This window comes from Leuresthes tenuis, unplaced genomic scaffold, assembly GCF_036924035.1.
Source record: "Leuresthes tenuis unplaced genomic scaffold, fLeuTen1.0.hap1 SCAF_18, whole genome shotgun sequence".
Lineage (NCBI taxonomy): Eukaryota > Metazoa > Chordata > Actinopteri > Atheriniformes > Atherinopsidae > Leuresthes > Leuresthes tenuis.
This window is the reverse complement of record NW_027325372.1, coordinates 31741766-31767355: the sequence shown is the minus strand read 5'-3', so window position 1 is coordinate 31767355 and position 25590 is coordinate 31741766. Positions and strand designations below refer to the sequence as shown.

The following is a 25590-nucleotide window of genomic DNA, read 5'->3' as shown; positions in this document are numbered from 1 at the left end:
TCAAAATAAAACATTGTGCAAAGATTTTAGAATATGTGTGTGATCAGAAATGAAGACATGGATAAAAGTTGATTTTTACCTAATTGTAAAATACATAAATAATTAACATTTCTGTTAAGCTTTGTCATCTTTACCATGTTGCACATTCCTTTGAGACTAAATGATCAGATACTTCTGTCCATAAGCTACCTGCATACGTCTGCCAATGTGAGGTGTTTCTACATTTGACACAGCTGTCTTTGAGTGTCCGTGCTTTTATTTTAAAGACAGTCTATACTTCCGGTCTGCCTCGTGTCTCAGTTGCATCAGTTTAACCTCTGATATAAACAGTGTCACTACAATTCCAACAGTCTTCTCTGGCTTGTTATCAGAAGAAAAGGGTAAGTGAATGAACTTAGACTGCGTGGGGAGGTTTATGGTCCTTTCACTCTCTCTTTAGGCCCTAAACTTCCCCATGAACCGATATCTTAGCAGAATCTATTCGGAAAAAAGTTTAAATTGAATGCGCTCTGATTCCATAAAGTTTACATTGCTCTAAATAATTATTGAGAAGATTTTAAGACTTCCATATGGCGTTAATAAAAATTCAGCGTTCCAGTGGACCAGCATCGTGTTACGGATAAATCCTACTGCCCCACGAGCTCGGAGAACCACGAGACCGAAGATAACGATTGAAGGACCGGTTAAACCCAGCCAGTTAAACACGATGTAGCAGAAGCATTAGGTGGTGTCTGAGTTGCTAAGTATAATGTGATGATTACAAACGCGGTTGTGTGCTAGTTGCAGGAAGGCGTTGGTGAACAGAAAGCCACTTCAAGCCCATTCAACGCATCTGAGCATGTGCTTCATTAATGCAGTCTGCCATCTCACCAGAGGCTTTCTGATACCAATGTGTTCAGCGTTTTGGTTAAGATTTCTTGAGTTTTTGTGAATTAAGGTTAATAGCCAAAAGTTACAAGTAGCAAGTGTTGGATTTCCTGGGAGGTTGAGATGCCACGTGCCAGTTCACAGCCGATTTTATTTATTCATTTGTGGAAGATAAATGATGGAATTATTGAAATGGAACGCTCTCTTAGATCGTTCAAGGAAGATCTTAAAGTTCAGGGGCATAGTTAGCATCGTGTCTGCTAGCCAGGGTTTCTTCCCTGGGAGTGATGTCAGGCGTCAAGAGAAGGTGAAAGTAGGGGCCTCAAACGACAGATCATTCAGGATGATCAGTAATTGCTGAAAAGATAAATATGCCACCAAGAAAAAAGATTGTTGGTATAATCTTTTTTTCTTGGTCCTGGCTGGTCAAGGCAGGGTTCACATGCAGAGCCAGTATACCCTCAGAAGCATTCACAGTATCACTTCCAATTATCACAACATCACTAGAAAACCAGGAAAACACATGTCTCAGACCTTACTTTGATATTGTTTTATCTCTTTTATTGGAAGATGAGTCACTTGAAATATGAAGCAGACAAATTGTGTCATAACTTTGAAAACCGAACTTCCATTCTCAAGTCAACACTGCAGTTTTGTCAAATTAAGTCAGTTAATTTCAGCTCACATTCAGATACACTGTATTCTCATTCTTATGTGTACATAAAAACAAAATGCTATTTCTGTTAAAGGGGAACCCCTGTATTTTTAAACCTAGACCTTATTTCTGGCATTAAATACGTTCATCTACTCACTGAGAACAGTTTGGTGAAAGTCGGCGTCCTTCCGAAGATATTTAGATAATTCATGATCGGCATATAGCCATATAACGGAGTGAACAGGGCAGGGACGATGCAGCCTCTAAATAAGACATTATCTGTCTTTATTTCACCAATACTTTAAGCTGAATGAATGAATGAACGTGTACTATAGCTCTGTTAGCTAATAGCTGCTGATACGTGCCTACTTGCGGCTATAGGAGAGCTAACGGAGGGATTTCGTATCGGAAATCGGACAATTTACGTGGTCTGAAATGCTTTTTGATAAAATTAAGAATGTCGGAAAATGTAATGAGGCGGAAATTGATGTCATAGTGTTGGACTGGGCTTGATGCAGAGTACCTCATTTGTGAAATCTGGACCAACGGGTCCAAAGATACACAGCTGAATGCACTTCACTTTCACATGTTGGTGGCAGTAGATTTCAGACACGAAACTTAAACCATCAGCCAAACGTGGCCTGAAGACCATAGCCATCAAATTTCATGTAAATTGGACAAAGCGTGTGCCCTCTGTAATCATCATAGCTTGTTTTTGACAAAAATCTAAATGGCAGAAAATTCAACAGGGCGCAAATGACATCATATGGTTAGATGAACTTGTCTTGATCCAGGGATTCCAACAGTACCTCATTTGTGAAATTTGGACCAACGTGTCCAAAGATAGGCGCAAAAATGCATTTTTGCTACAAATAGTGCCCCCTAAACGTCAAAGGTCACCAAATTTCTTGGGCCTCTCAAAGAAGTGGTCCCGAGTCTGTGTTTAAAGTTTGACATCAAAACATCAAACGGTTGATGAGATATGGCCTCACTTCCTGTTTGTTGTCGCCGCCGCTGAGTTTGATTGGCTGGTACGGTGTAGATACCAGATCTGCTCGGGTTACCAGATCTGCTCGGGGCCCTGCACCTGTTGGTGATGTCACATTCTACGATTGGCTGGACGTTGGCACGATGACGTAAGGGAATGTGATTGGTCCGGTGTAGGTACCAGATGTGCTCAGGTAGCCAGATCTGCCACTCGTAAAAAACTTTTTTTTCAATACAAAATGTATTTGGAAACTGAGCTAATCATGTCAGCATTTCTGTAAAAGTCACAAAAAATCAGCTTTTTTAAGAAAACATAAAGTAGTGGGTTTGTCAGTCTGTCATCTGTTTTTCATCCCCAGTCCAACGGCCAGACTGAGAGGTTAAACCAACTAGAAATCAGCATCCAACTTCTGAGCACCCCGAGACCCAACATCTTGGTCCTCTGCCAATTTCAATAAGTAGTGCATGCCTACCCCTAACTATCATGCTGGACAACAAGTGTGACTCTTCCCTGCTGATATTTTCGGCTGGGCAGCTCGTACCGCCGGTCAACTACTTGAAGCAGGCGTTTGAACCCCTCCTTTTCTACCGTCTTGAACGGTACCATATCTTTAGCAAGATAAAAGGTAACTGCTTCTGTTACCTCTTTCCATCGCTTGCTTGACTTGTCATACGGAGTGCCTTTGTCAAATGCCTGTGTTAATATTGTATGTTTTGGTCTTAGCTAGCTGCTGCCTCCCCTGCGGTGCCGGTGCCGCCGGGCCCCTCGCTGTTTGGCTCTCAGCATACTGTTTGGGATGCTTCCTCTTCAAGTGATTGAACAGGTTCGTCGCGTTGCCACCCGACGTGCGAACCGTTTGTGTGCAAACTTACATTTGCTTGCGCTTGATCGGTTGCAGAAAATCCAAACCAATTCCATATAATGGAGGTGGAATTTTTTTTAGCGACCTCCTCTGTTTGGATTTCAGCAATGGCTCTCCATGTGCTACTGCTACACACACAAACAAGGAGGCGGGTAAGAAAGCGAGTCACCGCCCGTAATTCGCTGTGATTGGTTGGTCAGGTTGACGACGTAAGAAGTCTGGTGCATCAGCATAGAACTGCAATTTATAGAATGTGCCCGAGACGATCCCACGATCTCTGCAGTTTGACAGATTGTTACGGATCGTCTTCACGTTGCAATCCTTCACGATTTAATACCGTCATATCGCCCACCCCTAGCTAAATGCACTTCAAACTTTGGCGTGTTGGTGGCGCTAGAGAGTTCACTGTTTGGCCATGAAAATTCTTGGCATTGATCATGACACTGTCCTGAATATGTGTGCCAAATTTCAAAACTTTTCAGTGTTACTTGCCATGAACATAGCATTCATGGGGCTGCCATAGATTTCAATTGCAGCGCACTCTATGACACTTTAAGCCTAATGAATGAATGAACACGTACTATTGCACTAGTTAGTTCAGAGCTGACCGTGTTGTTGTTATTGGGGGCTATTGGGGAGCTTATGGGGGCTTTCTACACACGTGTCAAGTGGGATAACATCGCCACGCGCTGCTACAACTCATTCACTCCGGCAAGGACGTACATCATACTCAAAGTTGTCTTTCATGTCGTCAAAATCTGATAAATATCCTGCCATGTTGCACAAAACTAGCAAAACTCCATGTGAAGTTAGCCGACCATCGCAGAGCATGGAGTAAATAAGCTGTGCTGCAGCGGGGCGCGTCGATGACCTCATCCAAGTAGACCCCGATAAGCCCCCCGATAGCCCACAATAACAACAACACAGCAGCTCTGAACTAACAGTGCAATAGTACGCGTTCATTCATTCTTAAAGTATTGGTGAAATAAAGGCAAATAATGCCTTATTTAGAGGCTGTATTGTCAATGCCCTCCCGTTATATCAGGGATGTCAAACTCCAGTCCTCCAGGGCCGCTGTCCTGCAGGTTTTAGATTTGTTCTGGTCCAACACACCTGATTCAGATTGATGCCTCATTAGCTGGTTTGTGCAGAATGTAACAATCATTTGAAGAGATCCATTTAATCTGAATCAGGTGCGTTGAAGTAGATGAACGTATTTTATATCAGAAATAAGGTTCAGGTTTAAAAAAAAAAACTAACCTTAGCAGAGTAGCCTTATTTCACTTTGCCCATAGAAGGCAAAGCCTTGTCAGTTATTCCTTGAGTTTTGGTTTGAATTTCAGAGTTGTTTTAAATTTCTTTTCTGTTGTTCTGTAATCAGACTGCATACTAATCAACAGTATCCCCCCCCCCCATCTTCCACAGGTCTGAAATGTGTGGTATCTGGGCTTTGTTTGGCAGCGATGAGTGCCTGTCAGTTCAGTGCATGTGTGCCATGAAGATCGCTCACAGGGGCCCCGATGCTTTCCGCTTTGAAAATGTCAATGGCTTTACCAGCTGTTGCTTTGGCTTCCACCGACTGGCAATTGTGGATCAGTTGTATGGTATGCAGCCCTTGCGGATCAAGAAGTTTCCATACTTGTGGTTCTGCTACAATGGAGAGATTTACAACCATCGCACGGTAGGACATACTTTCTGTTGTTCTGTGACTGACAGTTTTTCACCAGATGCAGGTTTTATTGAATTGGTAAAATTGTTCAACAAAATTTAAAACATTTAAATCAGGTAAATTCAATTCAGTTTTATTTATTTAGCTTAAAATCACAACAAATGTTAGCTCAAGGCACTTTTTAAGATACAGTCCAATTCAAGCCAATTGAGACCAAATGGGACCAATCCATTCATACAGAGTCGATTTAAAAGAAAGTAGCACAGCTAAGGAAACCAACAGATTACACTGAAACTTCTCTTCAGTCCAATCACTCATCCTGAGGTGACAGGGGAAAGAAAAAACTCCCATTTTATGTGTTTATGCATTTGGCAGACGCTTTTATCCAAGGTGACCTACACTCGTATCTCAGGCAGGTAGTATAAGAGGGTCTTGCCTAAGGACCCCTACTGGAAGTAGTACCTTTCATGTGGGGGTAAGTCAGGATTTGAACCCCAGTCACCTACATAAAGGACAGCAATCTTACCATAACACTATCCAGTCACTTTTAACAGGAAGAAACCTCTGGCAGAACCAGACTCAGGAAGGGTGGCCATCCGCCTCGACCAGCTAGGGTTTGAGAAGACAGAAAAGAGGGAAAAGAGGGGGGCGGACACCATAACACCATTCAAAGGATGGAGTTAAGAGAGTAAAGGGAACAGATGGAGAGAAGGTGCATCATCTGAGTTCCCCCAGCAGTCTGGACCAATAGCAGCTTAACTATGGGATGTTTCAGGATTACCTGAGCCATCCCTAACTATAAGCTTTATCAAAAAGAAAAGTTTTAAGCTGAATCTTAAAAGTGGAAAGGGTGTCTGCTTCCCGGACATTTACTGGCAGCTTATTCCACAAGAGAGGGGCCTGATAACTGAAGGCTCTGCCTCCCATTCTACTTTTAGAAACTCTGGGAAGAACAAGTAAACCTGCAGTTTGGGAGCGAAGTGCTCTGTTAGGAAAATATCTTACAATGAGATCTTTAAGATATGATGGAGCTCGGTCATTAAGAGCTTTATATGTGAGGAGAAGAATCTTAAATTATATTCTGAATATAACAGGGAGCCAATGAAGAGAAGCTAAAACTGGAGAAACATGATCTCTCCTGTTAGTTCCCATCAGAACTCTGGCTGCAGCATTTTGGATCAGCTGGAGGCTTTTCAGAGAATATGTGGGACAGCCCAATAATAAAGAATTACAGTACCGTATTTTCCGGAGTATAAGTCGCTCCATCAATCGGTCAAAAAAATGCGTCACGAAGAGGAAAAAACATGTATCAGTTGCATTTATTTAGAAATTTATTTCACAAAATTTCTCTGCGACACTTCAGCCCATGGGGATGTCAAACGTGAGGGGGACCTCGTCCATGTTGATGATATGATCGGGTGACACGTTGTGTTCAGTTACCTGCTTTTCAATGAACTCACAAACTGTCGACCGTGGCTTGGAAGTCTGCTGGCAGTTTCTGACACAAGGTGTCTGCTCTGATAGAGAGGCAGTCGTGTTGCATGAAGCGGTAACACCAAGAAGGCCCGCCTGCAAAGTCATTTACATTCATCTCCTTGGCAAGAACCAGGGATGGAGACAAATGTCTCTCCATTTTCTTAAGCTGATGTTTTTGCTCTTTCAGTTGACGAAACAGTTTGACTTTGAATGCCAAACTAAAATGGATGGTGAGATTTTGCTCCATCTGTATGATCGTTTTGGCATTGAGAAGATGGCTTCTCTCCTGGATGGTGTCTTTGCTTTCATTCTGCTGGACACTGCCAACAGAAAGGTCCATATAGGAAGGGATACGTATGGTGTGCGGCCCATGTTCAAACTCCTCACAGATGATGGATTCCTTGCAGTCTGTTCAGAGGCCAAAGGTAAAAGGCTAGTTTATAACCCCAACTCAAATCTGGCTACTTTTTAAAGCTTGAGATTGTTATTGATTAACTTGTTATTTTGATTACAGGTCTTACAGATATTACCCATTCAATGGCCACGCCAGCCAACATTGTCCCCTTTCTCCCTGGGCACTTTGAGGTATTTGATTTAAAGCCAAATGGCAAAGTTAAATCTATTCAGATGGAGCAGTTTCATTGCTGCACTAAAGAGCCTGCTCATGTCATGTATGATACTGTGGAGAAACTGTCTGATGGTAAGAAACTGTCCATTTCTGTCTTTATTTACAAATGTTAGCACTTTATATGGTATCAAAAAGAAAATTGCGTCTCCACAGGTTTCGATGAGGAAACTGTGAAAAGCAACATCAGAACCCTGTTTGAAAATGCTGTGAGGAAGCGTCTTATGGCTCACAGGAGAATCGGTTGTCTGCTGTCAGGTAACTTCTACTATTTCTGTCCCAAAGAAACTGTAGCTGTAGCTCAGGAGGAAGAGCAGTTGCCCATCAATCGGAAGGTCGGTGGTTAGACTCTGGCTTCCCTGGGCTACATGTCGAAGAGCCCTTGGGCAAGACACTGAACCCCACGTTGTATCACTGGGGTATCACTGGGGTATGAATGTGTATGAATGATTAGAAAAAGCACGTAGTTAAGTATCTTAACATGTGCTGTATGAGTGGGGTGAATGCAGCATGTAGTGAAGCGCTTTGAGTGATCAGTTAGACTAGAAAAGTGCTATACATTTACCAAAGCAATTTCATTTCAGCCTCATGAGACACTCATGAATAGCAGTGCCTGGGCTGACACATGGTTCTTTATTGAAATACAAATGCAACAAAAACATTTATTTAACCAAGAAGTTCCAAGGAAGTTATTTTCAGTCATTACTGACCAGCTTCATTGTATTTGGAGAATTAAAAAAAAAAGTTAATAGAATGTACAAGTAACACAGTTCTGGAGGATTCTCCAATCAGCTCAAACTAGTGACAGGTGTGAGCGTCAGGATTGGGTATAAAGGATGGTACTTGCCTCACCCTTTGTACCAAAGAATGTATTGGTTAGAAAAATATTTCTTGAAGCAGGATTGCAAAGAAATTCGATCTTTCAGCAGTTATAGTATCGTGAAAACAGTTAGGGAGTCTGGGGCATTCTCTGCTTAAACACTGAGGTTTGAAACTGCAATTGCATCGTCAAGTCCTTAAAGTCAACACAGCATTACAAACTGTCAGGCCACCATGATCAATCCAGCCACTTGGGCCAAGGAGTAATTTGTAGAACCAGTTTGAAACTGTATTGCAGAAGAAGGAAGCTGAATATCAGCTCTGGTGCATTACGATCAGGAGAATCAAACATCAAGCACAAACTGATGAGCTGCTGAAATCTTGTATTCTATCAAGAATGGACTCAAAGTCGTCTCGCAAACCTCCAGCAAAATTATCCTCAGTTCCCAAACAAGAAGAGTGTCATTTAAAGAAATGGTGATGTAACAAAACTGTAAACGTGCCTCTTAACTTTCTCTGAGTGTCTATCTGGCCTCAAAGTTCATGAGTAAGGACTCTAAAAATCATTTAATTTGTACCTGCATCTTTTGAATAAACTTTCAATCAAATGAACAAGATAGAAGATTTCAGTCATTATTCATTTTAGGAAATGTCCATATTTTTTTCTAGAAATTGGGTTTGTAAATTATAAACCCAACCTGAGCTTCTGCTAAGCTAGAAGCTAACTGCCAACAACATCTGTATCATCGTTTATGCGCTAGACAAATATTGACTACATCAGATAAAATTCAAGCTAGCTGTATATGATGTTATATTTGTGCCTCAGCGAGCAATGAGAAAAACATATTGTACAAGTACACAAATCATATTTTGAGGAAAAATGAAATGCGAGCTAGCAGAACTTACAGTTGAGCAAACAAGAAGCCATTCTGCTGATACCAAACGTGCTTCTGCATGTTTGGTCTGATCTGCGTCACTCAGTGCCCTCACAAACTCTTTCGCCGCCAGCAGCCTGCTGCGTGCTCGCTCAGCGAGTCTCTCTGGGGCTCACTCAACCTCACCTGCCTCTACTCAAACTGTGCACATTGTTACAATTGTACCACAAAGTGAACCAATCAAGACATTTGTTGGTGATGAATTCTGATTGGCTGATCAGGCTCCAATTAGATTGCAACATCCCAGAAGTATGACCAAACAAAAAGAAGATGGAAGAAGCTTGTACTGTCTGAGACGATGGAATGTCGCTGAAAACTGGATGAAAACACTTCTTCAGTCAGTATTTGATTGTAAATGTTATTATTTTTGACTGATATTAAATTAGAGTTCTTATATGACTGCACTCAAAACAGGATTTGTGTGCCTGCACAATATATTTTTCTGTTCTCGTTTTCCATTGCTTACTCACAAATGAGGCACAAATATACTTTAGCTGTAAGGTCATCTGAAGCGTTGACAAATTTATTTGAAGTGGTGCTTATTCATGTTGCAAGGTGGCCTGGACTCCAGTTTGGTTGCTGCTACACTGATGAAACTGGCAAAAGAGTCCAAGCTGAAATATCCCATTCAGACATTTTCAATTGGATCAGATGACAGTCCCGACGTCCTCGCTGCTCGGAAGGTCAGTTCTGCACATTATGTCACAGTGACTTTACACTCTCGTGTAGGTTTGTGGGCTGTGACAAACTTTTTTTTGTTGTCAAAGCAGGTGCGTTTTTATTCGTAAATAGCTTTGTATTTTGTCAGGTGGTAGCTCATATTGCCAGTGAACACCACGAGGTGAACTTCACTGCAGAAGAAGGGATCCAAGCCGTCGAGGATGTCATCTTCCACCTGGAGACCTATGACATCACCACCATACGTGCCTCTGTTGGTAAGTTTAACGGTCTTCACGTTCACAGAATGAAGTGATCCATGTAATGGCTTTGACTGCCATTTCAGGACATGTACAGGTTTCCCCTTAAATCACTGGTGTGTTTCTTCACCAGGATGCTTAGTTGTTGTCATGCTGAAAGGTAAAACTCCATTAGTCTGGAATGAAATTCTACTTTATTTACCCCAAGGGGTAATTATATCATTAGAAACTTTCATTATAATCACTTATTGTTGCGGGCAGGAAGGACCTTCCTGAATCTTTCTTTTTTGCATCAGAGCTGAAGAAGCTGATTACATTTAGTTGTTTCAACACAATGTTCTGAAGAGGATGGACAGTGTTGTTCTTTATGTTAACCAGCTTGTGCAGCATTGTTCATTTTAAAGTGAGCTCCAGAACAGTCCCCAGCACAGAGCCAGCCTTCTTTATCAGTAGTCGCATTCGGACAGAGAGTTAGAAGAACGCAGTTCTGAGAACTGTCCACCTCGAATTTAGTTCTAAGAACTGCCCTTCCCCAGGGGGACTGTTTCATTTTGCATTCGCACATGAGTCGGGGACCTTGACAGGGACTGATGTGACACCGTCACCGTCTGTGACAGTCATGTGTTACTGTAGCGCCACACTCAACAACAAAACCCATGAAAAGTAAGGAGAGAAGAAAACAAAACAACACCACCAAGAAGCTAACATGGAGAGCGAAGAGGCCACCGTGTTCATGGTCTGCATGGCAGTAATATTAATCATGGACGATCACATCAGGCGTCTAAGGTCGAGGCTGGAAGAGCACACAGCGAGAGTCAGGAGACGAAGAATCCAGCAGCAGGCGATACTACTTCGTTTCATGAAGGAAAGAAGGAGAGCAGAGCGCCGCAGACAAAGGACACGACGTCTAAGTTTAACTTATCAAACAGGCGCCGGTTGTGTCCGTGTCGTATGAGGAAATGTTTCAGACAAGCGGCGTAGCTACCAACCTCCAAACACCTACGTCATATGTGTTCCTATGGAACCCAGAAAAGACCCTGCCTCGGAGAAGGAGCTAAAATGGTTCCAGGAACTGAGGGCCATGGTCCCTAGTTCCTGTATGTCCGAATGCGCGAAAAAACGGCCCTATTCCTGAAAAGGTTATAGGAACTGAAAAAGGTTCCTATACTGGGAATGCGCCTAGTTTGTTCAGTTTCTTTGCCTCCCTGGCTCTGATGCTGCTGCCCCAACAGATGCTGCATAGCAGATAGAACGCTCCACCACAAACATTTGATGCGTTGAAGGACCTAGGCTTTCTCAAGATGTACACACTGTACATGACACACTGTACAGGACACACTGTACAGTACACACTGTACAGTACACACTGTACAGAACACACTGTACAGGACACACTGTACAGGACACACTGTACGGAACACACTGTACGGAACACACTGTACGGGACACACTGTACGGAACACACTGTACGGAACACACTGTACAGGACACACTGTACAGGACACACTGTACAGGACACACTGTACGGAACACACTGTACGGAACACACTGTACGGGACACACTGTACAGGACACACTGTACAGAACACACTGTACGGAACACACTGTACGGAACACACTGTACGGAACACACTGTACGGAACACACTGTACAGGACACACTGTACAGGACACACTGTACGGAACACACTGTACGGAACACACTGTACGGAACACACTGTACGGAACACACTGTACGGGACACACTGTACGGAACACACTGTACAGGACACACTGTACAGGACACACTGTACGGTACACACTGTACAGAACACACTGTACAGGACACACTGTACGGAACACACTGTACGGAACACACTGTACAGGACACACTGTACAGGACACACTGTACAGGACACACTGTACAGGACACACTGTACAGGACACACTGTACGGAACACACTGTACGGAACACACTGTACGGAACACACTGTACGGGACACACTGTACGGTACACACTGTACGGAACACACTGTACGGAACACACTGTACGGGACACACTGTACGGTACACACTGTACGGGACACACTGTACGGTACACACTGTACGGAACACACTGTACGGAACACACTGTACAGGACACACTGTACAGGACACACTGTACAGGACACACTGTACAGGACACACTGTACGGAACACACTGTACAGTGTGTTATGGTGTTGTGCCCCATCTGGCTATCTGTGCTCCTTAACCTCAACTTTTAACTCTTCACCTTGGATGGAGATAATTTGAGGAGATTAACCTAATTAAGCACCATGTTACATTTCTCATTTGTTGTAGTTAAAATATTTTAAAAAATCCTTTATCATTGATACAGCAAAGTTGATCTAAGTTGTGCTCGTAAATGTTCAGTTAGGAGCACTTTTGTTACAAGTAGAAAAAGTTAGTCTGGAGAGGAGAGGACTGGTCAGAATATTGGGGAAGTAATTACTGAATTAATTAAGAGAAATACATAATGCACGCTGCACCTATTTGATTTTTATCATCTTTCAAAAATATCTTTCTTTTTACTCAAATTCAATTCACAAAATTTGATTATTTTGTGCACATTTATTAGTTATAAATTGTAATTCAGTAGTTGATCTTTTTTTTAAGGCGCTGTATGGCAGCGCTGGGACCATGAGTCCTATCTGTGCAAGTTGCTGGGTCTTCTCAAATAAGCGTAGTTTCTGCAAGAAAAGAAAAGGTCATGCATTTTCAGCTAAGTGGCAGCAAGAAAACCAAAGTAGGACGTTTGCAGTACGTGAGGTTTTCGCATCCATGTAAACACAGCTTGGCGGCCCAATAGAAAGATTGATGAATTGAGTGAATTTGATCTTGGACCTTTTTGATGCTTAGTGTCCTAACATTGTTTTCCTGTGAGGCATTTTGGAACAATCAGCACATTATTTGTTCAGTTAGGCCCAAAAAGGAGTTTTGTGAGCTGACTGACTTCTGACCGTTAAATTCTAGTTAATCATCCTTAGCCCAAGTGAACATTTGTGCCAAAGTGGAAGATTACTCGACCCAACAAAGATAAAGGGTGGTCAAATATATTCTGAGAATCAAATTGATGGATAGACAACCTGAAAACAGAATGTCTTGTGTTGTGGCTGTTGCCAAGTCAGACCTTAACAAAAAGGAGGAAAAAACCCTTCTGTGCTTAAATCCAGATGCCGATAGATTTAGACATCTGATTTAGAAAACTGTGACGTTCAGCCCTGTTTCTGTCAGAGGATGCAGTGCATGGTCTGCCACAAATGAAATATTCAATTACACCTTATTTAATTTTGTGTTTGACCTAATTTATCCATGCTGGTATAATTTAATCTTCTTGCAAGTCTCTGAAATGTTCTGTTGTTCATGGATGCATGACTATCTCCTCTCTTATCTGTGCTCCTCACCCAGTCACATGCAGCACATTATAGGGAAACCTGAAGTGAGAGGAACTTTATGCATTACTTTGTGTCTGATCTCACAACAGCAGCAAGTATGCCAAAATGTGCCCAAGTCTTTTGCTTGCTGCAGAGCATTCAAAAGCAGTTGACCTTTTAGAGAAACTACTATGATAAATGCAAAATATTCTGAAAAAGCCATCGTCACAAGTCTGTGTGCAGGCATCTGTCAGCATTCAGACTGCCTGCAAGTTTCACTGCTTTCCAGTTTTGCTGACTTGAAGAGCTCATTCATGTGACATAAATGTGTGTGCTTCATCATTACATTCCATTTCCTCCTGAGTGACTTGTTTGAATTACCCTTTAATCCAGTGGAACATGGTCAATGGGTTGAGTGGGGGAAACTAAAGGGGTATTTAATGTAAGCAGTCCACTGGTTGTACACAGTTTGGACATCAACCACAATATCATCAATTTCTGCTCATGTCTTAAAGCATACTCTGACAGTTGTAGCCACCTGTCTGTGAATCTTTCGTCCCACCACTGTGTTGCATCTTTTTATTTGGTTATTTTCTGTGCTCAGGACGGTCATATGAACCAGTATTAATATCTGTCTTCCTCTCTAGGGATGTACTTGGTATCAAAGTACATCAGAGAGAAGACGGACAGTGTGGTGATCTTCTCTGGAGAGGGTTCTGATGAGCTGACACAGGGATACATTTACTTCCACAAGGCAAGTGCTCCACCCACCAGTCAATGTTACTGAATCAGTCAAATGCTTGAATGTTGTTTTTTTTTTTTCATTGATTCAGTTGCATTTGTTGCATATTTTCAATAAAAAGGGACACTGAACTGTTTAAACAAGTATATTATAAATAAAAAGTTCAGACAATAATTCTTGGAAACCCACATACTTTCATATTGTAAATAACCCCTGAAACAGAGTGTGGCCTGTGGGGTGCAACAGTGTCATCTAAAACATCTGTGCAGGTTCTTTTTGACAGTGAATCATCCTGAAGGTGAGCTCAGCTTTACACATAGAGGTCCATTGTAGGGCGGCCGTGGCTCAGTGGTTAGAGTGGGTCGTCCAATAACCAGAAGGTTGGCGGTTTGATTTGCACTCTCGCCACTCAAAAAGATTGGTGAAACTGACAGCTGGAGGGGTGTCAGTCCACTTCCTTGTCACAGCTCAGGGGCTGGTTGAGCAAGGCACCATACCCCCATGCTGTGATTGGCTGCCCACTGCTCCAGTGTATGGCAGCTGTCTCCATGAATGTGTGACCCTGTGCATGTGTGTGTCAACAGGTGCCAACCTGGATGGGTTAAAAGTGAAGGACAAATTTTGTGTATTCCCTGTACATGACAATAAAATCTGATCTTAATTACAGTCACTCCTTTTTATGCATCAGCCTCGGCAAAACAACACTTAATTTCCTTCTGAAGTTTCATGCACTGAGTCAAATTGCCCTGAGAGCCCCCAACTCTGCAGTGAAAATTGTTGGGGCTTTCCTTACAACTTTCCATCTCTTATTTGGTTCTGGACATCCTTGCACTGCATTAAGTTCGGGAACCATGTATTCACTGATTGGTCTCACTGTAAATGTTTGCTTTTTTTAAATCTAAAACTCATCAGTCAGCTGTTGAAGCTTGTGCATTTTCAGGATCACATTTGTTTTAAATTTTTATTGCAACTGATGTAAACCAGGTGAGCAGGGGCTTTGTGTTAAGGCTCCATATGATGGTCAGTCAGCTGACCTGCAGAGTGTCAGCAGAGAAGAAACGTTGTGGGTGAAACTCTTTCCATTTTAACCAGTCCCTTACTGGTATGTCGACATGACTGAAATGATAGAACTGAGGAGTATTGTTCGGATCACTGGATGTGGTGAAGGTGCTGCAGTACAGTGAATAAGTTGCAAGCAAAGAATTAAGACTTCATCATTTTAAAACTCAGACACAGAAAATGTCTCTGTGGCATTAAAGTCACAATGTAGAATGTTTGTTGTCATTTTTTACAAAGCTGTACAGAACTGATACTCGGATGTGTGGAAACAGTTAAACCATCCGAAGCAGCAGCTGAAAATCCGACCTCAAGTGGATACAGTTCTCACTTTGCTGCAGTCTTGCATGTATTTTAACATTTATCCCACATATGCGGTTGCATTTGCACTCCTTGAACGCGCGGGTAAAGGGACAGTTCTGAACTTTAATAACAACAGATCATATGGAATCGGCCTGACCCAAGTCACAGACCTACAGCTTCCCACACTGAATATATCAATCCTGCTGTAGGGCTCCCAAGTTGACTTTTTATGCCCACAATGCTTCTTCTGCAGGGGTTGAAATGTATTTCTTTTAATTTATTTTTCATAACATCTGTAACGATCTCTAAAAACAATCCTAAGCAAGCATGTGATATGAAAAAAATGTCCATTTTATATATTTTCCATTTAATTATGTTCTCTCCTTGCTGGCTCATTTGGGCTTTTGTTTGAGCACTTAACAACCTGCTTCGTTTCCTTTTAACTCGCTGAGAAAGAAGCAACTAGACAGCCAGAGAGGAATAAGGGGATCCATGTTGGATGTTTGGCCAACAACTAGAGTGATGAGGCGCTATCTGTTCACCTCACACAAACACGCACACAAATGTCAACTTCACAAATATGAGCAGTTGTGTCTCCGTCTCTCTCATGCGCACACACACAGTTGCAAGGCCCTGGGTGTGGCTGTGGTAAAGCCATTGCTATTATGTTTTTGCAGAACACGTTGTGGCTTTGACATTCATTCTTCCTCTGCGCTGTGTTTTTGCTTTACATGTCAGAAGTCATACTGACACGTTTGTCAGGGTTATTGAAAAAGTGCAGTGAAAGACGGTGACTGAGGTGCTCATGGAGCTGTGTTCTTCCTCCAGGCTCCAACTCCCAAAGCAGCGGCAGAGGACAGCATTCGTCTCTTGAAGGAGCTCTACCTGTTTGATGTTCTCCGCGCTGATCGCACCACTGCTGCACATGGGTAACACTTCTCAACCTGCTCCCAGTCCCTGGTGTCACGAAAGAATTCAATCTGTAAACGAATCTATAGAGAAACTTGTCCTGCTCTGTGTTCAAAAGCCAGCATGAAACATGAAATCTCTGAGGAAATGTAAAAAGCAGTAATGTAACATTTTTTTATTGTTTAGCTCAGTGAAGTGAATTTTGTTGGTTGAAAATGTTTTCAACTTTATTTTTGACTCGGTTAACAAATTGCACTGTAAACACTACTTGCATAATGGACAGAAATGTCACGAATAAATATTGTTCAACAGCTTTAGTGAATACTAGTTTTGAGTAATGACCATAAACATCTGAAATTTGACTACAAAAAGAGAATGAAGAGGGAAATGAATGAATGAAGTAAACAGCGACATGATGGACGAGCTTAAACGGTAAAATGTGGTAAACTTTTGGTCTTTTGACCATTCGTCAGAATCCTGCCGCTGTTGAGTAAAACACACTGCATCAGTATTGTTACTGCTTGTATAAACAGGATTGAAAATATAAAAACATAATACCGGTTTTGTTGTAAAGGAATGGATCTAGATGATTGAAAAAGTGATTAATGAATACATTATGGATATAGTCTGTATTCCATCTTGTTATTATTTTGTAATGTGCTCTTGTCTCTGCTCATCTTTTGCTTGTTATTTTCCAGTCTGGAGCTCAGAGTGCCTTTCTTGGACCACAGATTTACAGCATACTATCTCTCCCTACCTGAGGAGATGAGAATTCCTAAGGTCAGTTAATCTGTAGAGCAGTTGTGTTGTCATTGGCTCATCTCACCCTCCAAACCATCAAGTGATCTTCTGCGGAGTGTTCAAGCATTTCTATAAACGGTGTTGTGTTCTCTGAAAACAGAATGGAGTGGAAAAGCACCTTTTGAGGGACTCCTTCAAGGGTCTCAACTTGATCCCTGAGGAGATCCTTTGGAGACGCAAAGAGGCCTTCAGTGATGGAATGATGTCTGTGAAGAAGTCCTGGTACACCTGTCTGCAGGAGCATCTCGAATCTATGGTATGTGTTTTAATGTGTGTTGTTTTCAGGTGACACCTTTTCCCCCTGGCATGCATTTTGTTTCTGTTTACTCCTTCGATGTTCACTCATCACTGTGCCATCAGTATGGCGAAGCAGGAAGATATTCTAATTGGCTATTAGGACATCAGAAAAATAAGTATTCGCCATCTAAAACAGCTCTTGTCTGCATCAATTTTGTATAGGTTTTCACTCCTTCACCATATTTTCTGACCAGCAAACGTTGTTAGGACCATGCAGGAGAATACATTAGTCAGGTCTTTAATTGAATTAAATTATACTTATTTATTTAATTATTATTTAATTTTATATTTGTCTTTGGCGATTGCTAATTGCATGTTTAAATTTACTAGTTTTAAGTGAGTGAACCAGGCTGTGTAGTGTAGTGAAATGGTGTATAACAGGCTGTGTAGTGTAGTGAAATGGTGTATAACAGGCTGTGTAGTGTAGTGAAATGGTGTATAACAGGCTGTGTAGTGTAGTGTAGTGGTGTATACCAGGCTGTGTAGTGTATTGTAGCGAAGTGGTGTATACTATCCTGTGTAGTGTAGTATAGTGAAGTGGTGTATACCAGGTTGTGTAGTGTTGTGGTGTATACCAGGCTGTGTAGTGTATTGTAGTGTAGTGGTGTATACCAGGCTGTGTAGTGTAATGGTGTACAACAGGCTGTGTAGTGTAGTGTAGTGTAATGGTGTACAGCAGGCTGTGTATTGTCGTGAAGTGAAGTGGTGTATACCAGGCTGTGTAGTGAAGTGGTGTATACCAGGTTGTGTAGTGAAGTAGTGTAGTCTAGTGAAGTGGTGTATACCAGGTAGTGTAGTGTAATGGTGTATACCAGGTTGTGTAGTGTATTGTAGTGTAATGGTGTATACCAGGCAGTGTAGTGTAGTGAAGTGGTGTATACCAGGTTGTGTAGTGAAGTAGTGTAGTCTAGTGAAGTGGTGTATACCAGGTAGTGTAGTGTAATGGTGTATACCAGGTTGTGTAGTGTATTGTAGTGTAAGGGTGTATACCAGGCTGTGTAGAGTAGTGTAATGTTGTATACCAGGCTGTGTAGAGTAGTGTAATGTTGTATACCAGGCTGTGTAGTGTAGTGTAATGTTGTATACCAGGCTGTGTAGTGTAGTGTAATGTTGTATACCAGGCTGTGTAGTGTAATGTTGTATACCAGGCTGTGTAGTGTAGTGTTATGTTGTATACCAGGCTGTGTAGTGTAGTGTTATGTTGTATACCAGGCTGTGTAGTGTTGTGTAATGTTGTATAACAGGTTGTGTAGTGTAGTGTAATGTTGTATACCAGTTCATGTAGGGTAGTGTAGTGCTGTATACCAGGCTGTGTAGTGTAATGCGGGGTCTGACGGCTTTGCTTTGCGGTAAGACGTATTGCATCACTTCCTGTTGCTTTGTGTGTGCACTGTGACAGTTCTCGCTCTCCTTGAACTACTAATAATCACCTTATTTCTCCCTATAATTTACACATCTTGCATAGTTAACTCTATCCCATACTTGTTATATTCTAACGCTCACTCTTACAGATCTTTAGTCTTTATTTTTCACTTTTTAGCGGTGTATCTGGTTCTCTAGCTTAGCATGGCTACCAGTTCTCTTCCTCTATCTCCTGCTTTCACCTGCTCCGTGTGTCAGATGTTTAGTTACTCCTCTGCCTCCTTTAGTGGTAATGGTACATGTAACAAATGTAGTCTTTTTGTAGTTTTGGAGGCAAGGCTTTCTGAATTGGAAACTCGGCTCTGCACTGTTGAAAACCACCCGATAGCGAGCCAGGCCCCTTTAGTCAGTGCGGAGCCACCTAGCGTAGCTTGCTCTGTTAGTCGTCCCCGAGCAGATCCCGAGCAGCCGGGACTTAAGAGTGGCTGGGTGACTGTCAGGAAGAGGAGTCATAGTCCTAAAGTCAAGCCCGTGGTTCACCATCAACCTGTCCACGTTTCTAATAGATTTTCCCCACTCAGCGACACACCCGCTGAGGAGAAAACCCTGGTAATTGGCAGCTCTATAGTCAGAAACGTGGCATTAGAGACACCAGCGACCATAGTCAAATGCATTCCAGGGGCCAGAGCGGGCGACATAGAATCCTATTTAAAACTGCTGGCTAAGGATAAACGTAAATACGGTAAAATAGTTATTCACGTCGGCGGTAATGACACCCGGTTACGCCAATCGGAGGTCACTAAAATTAATGTTGCATCGGTGTGTAATTTTGCCAAAACAATGTCGGACTCCGTAGTTTTCTCTGGACCCCTGCCAAATCTGACCAGTGATGACATGTTTAGCCGCATGTCCTCATTCAATCGCTGGTTGTCTAGATGGTGTCCAGCAAACAACGTGGGCTACATAGATAATTGGCAATCTTTCTGGAGAAAACCTGGTCTGATGAGGAGAGACGGCATCCATCCCACTTTGGAAGGAGCGGCTCTCATTTCTAGAAATATGGACGAATTTATTAGTCATCCAAAAACATGACATCCCAGGGTTGAGACCAGGATGCAGAGTTGTAGTCTTACACACTTCTCTGCGGCTTCCCACCTGATGCTGCCCCCCCCTCAATCAAAAAACACAAAAGGAGCAAATCCTCTTGTGCAAAAAAAATTTAAAACAAAAACTTTAACTGAACAAAAACATCAAACTATTAAATGTGGTTTGCTGAATATTAGATCTCTCCCTTTGAAGTCTCTGTTAGTGAATGATTTGATTTGTGATCATCATATTGATATATTTTGTCTTACAGAAACCTGGCTGCAGCAGGAGGATCATGTTAGCATTAATGAATCAACTCCCTCTGACTATTTAAATGTTCACGTTCCTCGAACCACAGGTAGAGGAGGAGGAGTGGCAGCTATCTTCAGATCAGGGTTACTAATCAGTCCTAGACCCAAGATTAGTTTTAGCTCTTTTGAATCTCTGATTCTCAGTTTTTCCCACCCAAAGTGGAAATCACAAAAACCTCTTGTGTTTGTTGTTGTGTATCGTCCACCTGGCCCTTATTCTGAGTTTCTGTCTGAATTCTCAGAGTTTTTATCCCAGTTAGTGCTGAGTACAGATAAAGTCATTGTAGTGGGTGACTTTAATATTCATGTAGATGTTGAAAATGACAGCCTAAATATTAACTTTAATTCTATATTAGACTCTATTGGATTTTCTCAAAGTGTTCACAGACCTACTCACTGCCTTAATCATACCCTTGACCTTGTGCTGACTTATGGCATTGAGAGTGAACAGTTAACAGTGTTCCCTCATAACTCTGTCTTGTCTGACCATTTTTTAATAACTTTTGAATTTACATTACTTGACTACACGGTTTCTGAGAAGAATTCTACATATAGAAGGTGTCTGTCAGAGAATGCTGTAACCAGATTTAAAGAGTTGATTTCATCATCCTTTTCTTCACTGCCATGTGCAGATATGACAGAGGATGGCTACCTAAATTTTACTCCAGTAGAACTTGACTCTCTTGTTGACAGCACTACAGCTTCAATGCGTACAACACTGGACAATGTTGCCCCTCTGAAAAGGAAGGTAATCAGTCAGAAGAGGTTGGCTCCTTGGTATAATTCACAGCTGCTTTAAAGCAGACTGCAAGAAAGCTGGAGAGACAGTGGCGTTCCTCTAATTTAGAAGAGTCTCAATTAGTCTGGAAAGATAGTTTAATAACGTATAAGAAAGCACTTCGTAAAGCTAGAACTGCGTATTATTCATTATTGATAGAAGAGAATAAGAATAATCCCAGGTTTCTTTTCAGCACTGTTGCCAGACTGACAAAGACTCCGAGCTCTGTTGAGCCATGTATTCCTTTAACTCTCAGCAGTGATGATTTCATGAGATTCTTCATCAATAAAATTGTTTCTATCAGAGAGAAGATTAATGGAATCCTTCCCATTATTATCACTGATGTATCATCAAGTAGAGCAGCTTTAGAAGTATCTTTCGAACCTGAATTGTATTTAGACAGCTTCTGTCCAGTTGATCTTTCTGAGCTAACAACAGCAATAGTCTCTTCTAAACCATCAACTTGTATGTTAGACCCAATCCCAACCAGACTGTTCAAGGAGGTTTTCCCCTTAATTGACACTTCCATATTGGATTTGATCAATCGGTCTTTGTTGATAGGATATGTACCTCAGACTTTTAAGGTTGCTGTAATTAAACCTTTACTTAAAAAACCTACTCTTGATTCAGAAGTGTTGGCTAATTATCGACCTATATCCAATCTCCCTTTTTTGTCCAAAGTTCTTGAAAAAATAGTTGCAGTTCAACTTTGTGATCATTTACATAGAAATAATCTGTTTGAAGAGTTTCAGTCAGGATTCAGAGTGCATCATAGCACAGAAACGGCACTGGTGAAAGTTACCAATGATCTCCTGTTAGCTTCTGATAGCGGACTTGTTTCTGTGCTTGTCCTGTTGGATCTCAGTGCTGCATTTGATACGATCGATCACAGCATTCTGTTACAGAGACTTGAACATGTTATTGGGATTAAAGGAACTGCATTAGGCTGGTTTAAGTCATATTTATCTGATAGATTCCAGTTTGTTCTTGTAAATGAGGAATCTTCCTCACACGTTGGAGTAAGTCATGGAGTTCCTCAGGGTTCTGTGCTTGGACCGATTCTTTTTACTTTATACATGCTTCCATTAGGTAACATTATCAGACAGCATGGCATAAATTTCCATTGTTATGCTGATGATACTCAGCTGTACTTATCTATGAAACCAGATGAAACCTACAGGTTGGTCAGGCTACAAGCCTGTCTTAAAGACATAAAGACCTGGATGACTCAGAACTGTCTGCTTTTAAATTCAGACAAAACTGAAGTTGTTCTCTTTGGACCTGAGCGCTTCAGGGAGAAATTGTCTAGTTATATAGTTACTCTAGATGGTATTTCCTTGGCTTCTAGTTCTACAGTGAGGAACCTTGGAGTTATTTTTGACCAGAATTTATCATTTGACGCACATATAAAACTGGTTTCTAGGACTGCCTTCTTTCACCTTCGTAATATTGCCAAAATCAGGAACATCCTGTCTCAAGGTGATGCAGAGAAACTAGTTCATGCATTTGTTACTTCAAGATTGGACTACTGTAATTCCTTATTATTGGGCTGTCCCACATATTCTCTGAAAAGCCTCCAGCTGATCCAAAATGCTGCAGCCAGAGTTCTGATGAGAACTAACAGGAGAGATCATGTTTCTCCAGTTTTAGCTTCTCTTCATTGGCTCCCTGTTAAATTCAGAATAGAATTTAAGATTCTTCTCCTCACATATAAAGCTCTTACTGACCGAACTCCATCATATCTTAAAGATCTCATTGTACAATATTTTCCTAACAGAGCACTTCGCTCCCAAACTGCAGGTTTACTTGTTGTTCCCAGAGTTTCTAAAAGTAGAATGGGAGGTAGAGCCTTCAGTTATCAGGCCCCTCTCTTGTGGAATAAGCTGCCAGTAAATGTCCGGGAAGCAGACACCCTTTCCACTTTTAAGATTAGGCTTAAAACTTTTCTTTTCGATAAAGCTTATAGTTAGGGATGGCTCAGGTAATCCTGAAACATCCCATAGTTAAGCTGCTATAGGCTTAGACTGCTGGGGGACCTCATCTGTCACACCTTTCCTCACTTTGCTCTCTTTTTCCCCCTGTTTAATTTCAAAATTGATTTTATGTACATGTGACATTATTGTGGTTATTAACCTATGTTTCCCTGTTCCAACAGATATCCTTTGAATGGCGTTATGGTGTTTTTCCCCCCTCTTTTCCCTCTTTTCTGTCTTCTCAAACCCCAGCTGGTCGAGGCGGATGGCCACCCTTCCTGAGTCTGGTTCTGCCAGAGGTTTCTTCCTGTTAAAAGGGAGTCGTTCCTTTCCACAGTTGCCACAGGCACGCTCAGGACGGGAGATTGGACTGAAGACACATTTCGGTGCAATCTGTTGGTTTCCTTAGCTAGGATATTAATTTTTTTAATTAGCTCTATATGAATTAATTGGATTATGATTACAATGAATTGAATTCCAATTGGCTTGAATTGGACTATATTACTTAAGTGCCTTGAGATGACAATTGTTGTAATCTGGCGCTATATAAATAAAATTGAATTGAATTGAATTGAATAGTGTGTTGTATACCATGCTGTGTAGTGAAGTGGTGTATACCAGGTTGTGTAGTGAAGTAGTGTATACCAGGTTGTGTAGTCTAGTGAAGTGGTGTATACCAGGTTGTGTAGTGTAATGGTGTATACCAGGCTGTGTAGTGTAGTGTAGTGTAATGGTGTATACCAGGCTGTGTAGTGTAGTGTAATGGTGTATACCAGGCTGTGTAGTGTAGTGTAATGGTGTATACCAGGCTGTGTAGTGTAGTGTAATGGTGTATACCAGGCTGTGTTGTGTAGTGTAATGGTGTATACCAGGCTGTGTAGTGTAATGGTGTATACCAGGCTGTGTAGTGTAATGGTGTATACCAGGCTGTGTAGTGTAGTGTAATGGTGTATACCAGGCTGTGTAGTGTAATGGTGTATACCAGGCTGTGTAGTGTAATGGTGTATACCAGGCTGTGTAGTGTAGTGTAGTGTAATGGTGTATACCAGGCTGTGTAGTGTAGTGTAATGGTGTATACCAGGCTGTGTTGTGTAGTGTAATGGTGTATACCAGGCTGTGTAGTGTCGTGTAGTGGTTTATACCAGGCTGTGTAGTGAAGTGCTGTATAGCAGGCTGTGTAGTGTAGTGTAGTGTGGTGTATACCAGGCGGTATAGGTCACATTGTTAGTGTTTGTAACTTAGAAGAGCCAGTAGTTGTCCTGAGATGAAAGAAAACTGAAAAGAGATTTTATTTTTAAAAAAAATTTTTAAAGCCACTGCGAGCATATTTATTTCTTTCCATTCACATGTTGTAAATGGGAATCAAAAATTGAAAAAGAGACCCAGTTAATGTGTCACTACTGGGTCCACCTGTAGCTATAGAGTTTTCAGTCAAATTTGCTATCAGTTTTCAATCAACAATTTTGTTATCACTAAATCTTTTAACTCCATTCAGGAGTTAAAAAAGTATATTCACGTTTATATTACAGAATACAATCTTAGATTACATTAATATTGTGTAGTATATCTGCAAATATAATAACATTAATATCTAATGGAAATTATCGGTTTATTTTAGGTGTTTTTATACACTCAGGCATAACTACAGTCATCCCAGCTGTACGCATGTTTACATAGAGTAGTTTGTAAGTTAGTTACATGTTACAATACTTTTCCTGCAGGAGTTGGAAAAACTGAGGGAAACACTTTCTGTTCCAACACCCAGAAGTCATTGCCATTTCAAACAGTGTGTAAGCTTTCCTGTGTGTTTCAGGTGAATGATGACCAGATGGAGAAGGCTCATAAGACATTCCCTCACAACCCTCCAACCACCAAAGAAGCCTACTACTTCAGACAGGTGTTTGAGAAGCATTACCCAGGCAGGGCCAAGTGGCTCCCCCATTACTGGATGCCACGATGGATCAATGCCTCCGACCCATCAGCTCGAACCCTGTCCATCTATAAACCTGATAAAGACAAGTGATTGTCTGAAACTATGTGTGCTTGTGTATGTCTGTCACACACAGGCAAATGTTTTCCCCTCTTTTATGAGTCATAGCTTTAGCTTTGCTTTGTTAAATTATCAGTTTTAAATTATGAATTATATTTGAATTGCTTGGACATTGCTCCACAGCCACTGGTAGAACAAGTCTCAACTTTGTAGACATCTGATATGTGTGCTCCAGCTGCAGACTTTGATTTTAGGGTTGGAGGTTGCATTTTTCCATTAACATTTGGTTTAGTAGGACCTGCTGTAAGCTATTTCAGAGGAAGTCCATGAGTGTCTGCTTTGTGTCCAGCACAAAATTCACACCTTTAACTTCTCTGATGTGGAGAAAATGGCAGCTCTACAACTTAAGTTACCAGTGTACAAAAAAAAAAAGTAGTGTCTTCAGTTTCTGATAAGACTGAAGAGCACATCTGAGATGTCTGATATTGATATCCTGGTGATGGTGAAATAAAGGCAGAAATCAAAGCAACATGCTTTAAAGCAGCTGGTGGTGGATTTTGAGGCTATTGTTTTTTTTCTTTTGATATATTCCGTTTTAAAGCAAGATATTTGTTTTAGCATGTTCAATTAAAAATGCTTTACATCAACCTAAGGTAGAAGAATGATAAACGTAAAAATAAATTAAATTAAAGTCTATTATATAATGTTACAGAGGAAGTTTTTTTTTTTTTTTTTTTTTTTTTTTAAATTTAGACCTTATTTCTGGCATGAAATACG

General features: G+C 41.4%; 1 protein-coding gene across 1 annotated transcript; it reads left to right on the top strand.

Moving 5' to 3' along the window:
• The first annotated feature begins 299 nt into the window (after positions 1 to 299).
• Positions 300 to 25342, top strand: asns (asparagine synthetase). The gene is made up of 12 exons (XM_072370827.1): positions 300 to 380; positions 4798 to 5053; positions 6705 to 6942; positions 7032 to 7217; positions 7299 to 7400; positions 9452 to 9579; positions 9705 to 9831; positions 13853 to 13959; positions 16135 to 16235; positions 16914 to 16995; positions 17117 to 17272; positions 24637 to 25342. Exons 2-12 carry the CDS (start codon positions 4805 to 4807, stop codon positions 24844 to 24846), a joined length of 1686 nt encoding a protein of 561 aa, XP_072226928.1. The 5' UTR covers positions 300 to 380; positions 4798 to 4804; the 3' UTR covers positions 24847 to 25342.
• Positions 25343 to 25590: the final 248 nt, after the last annotated feature.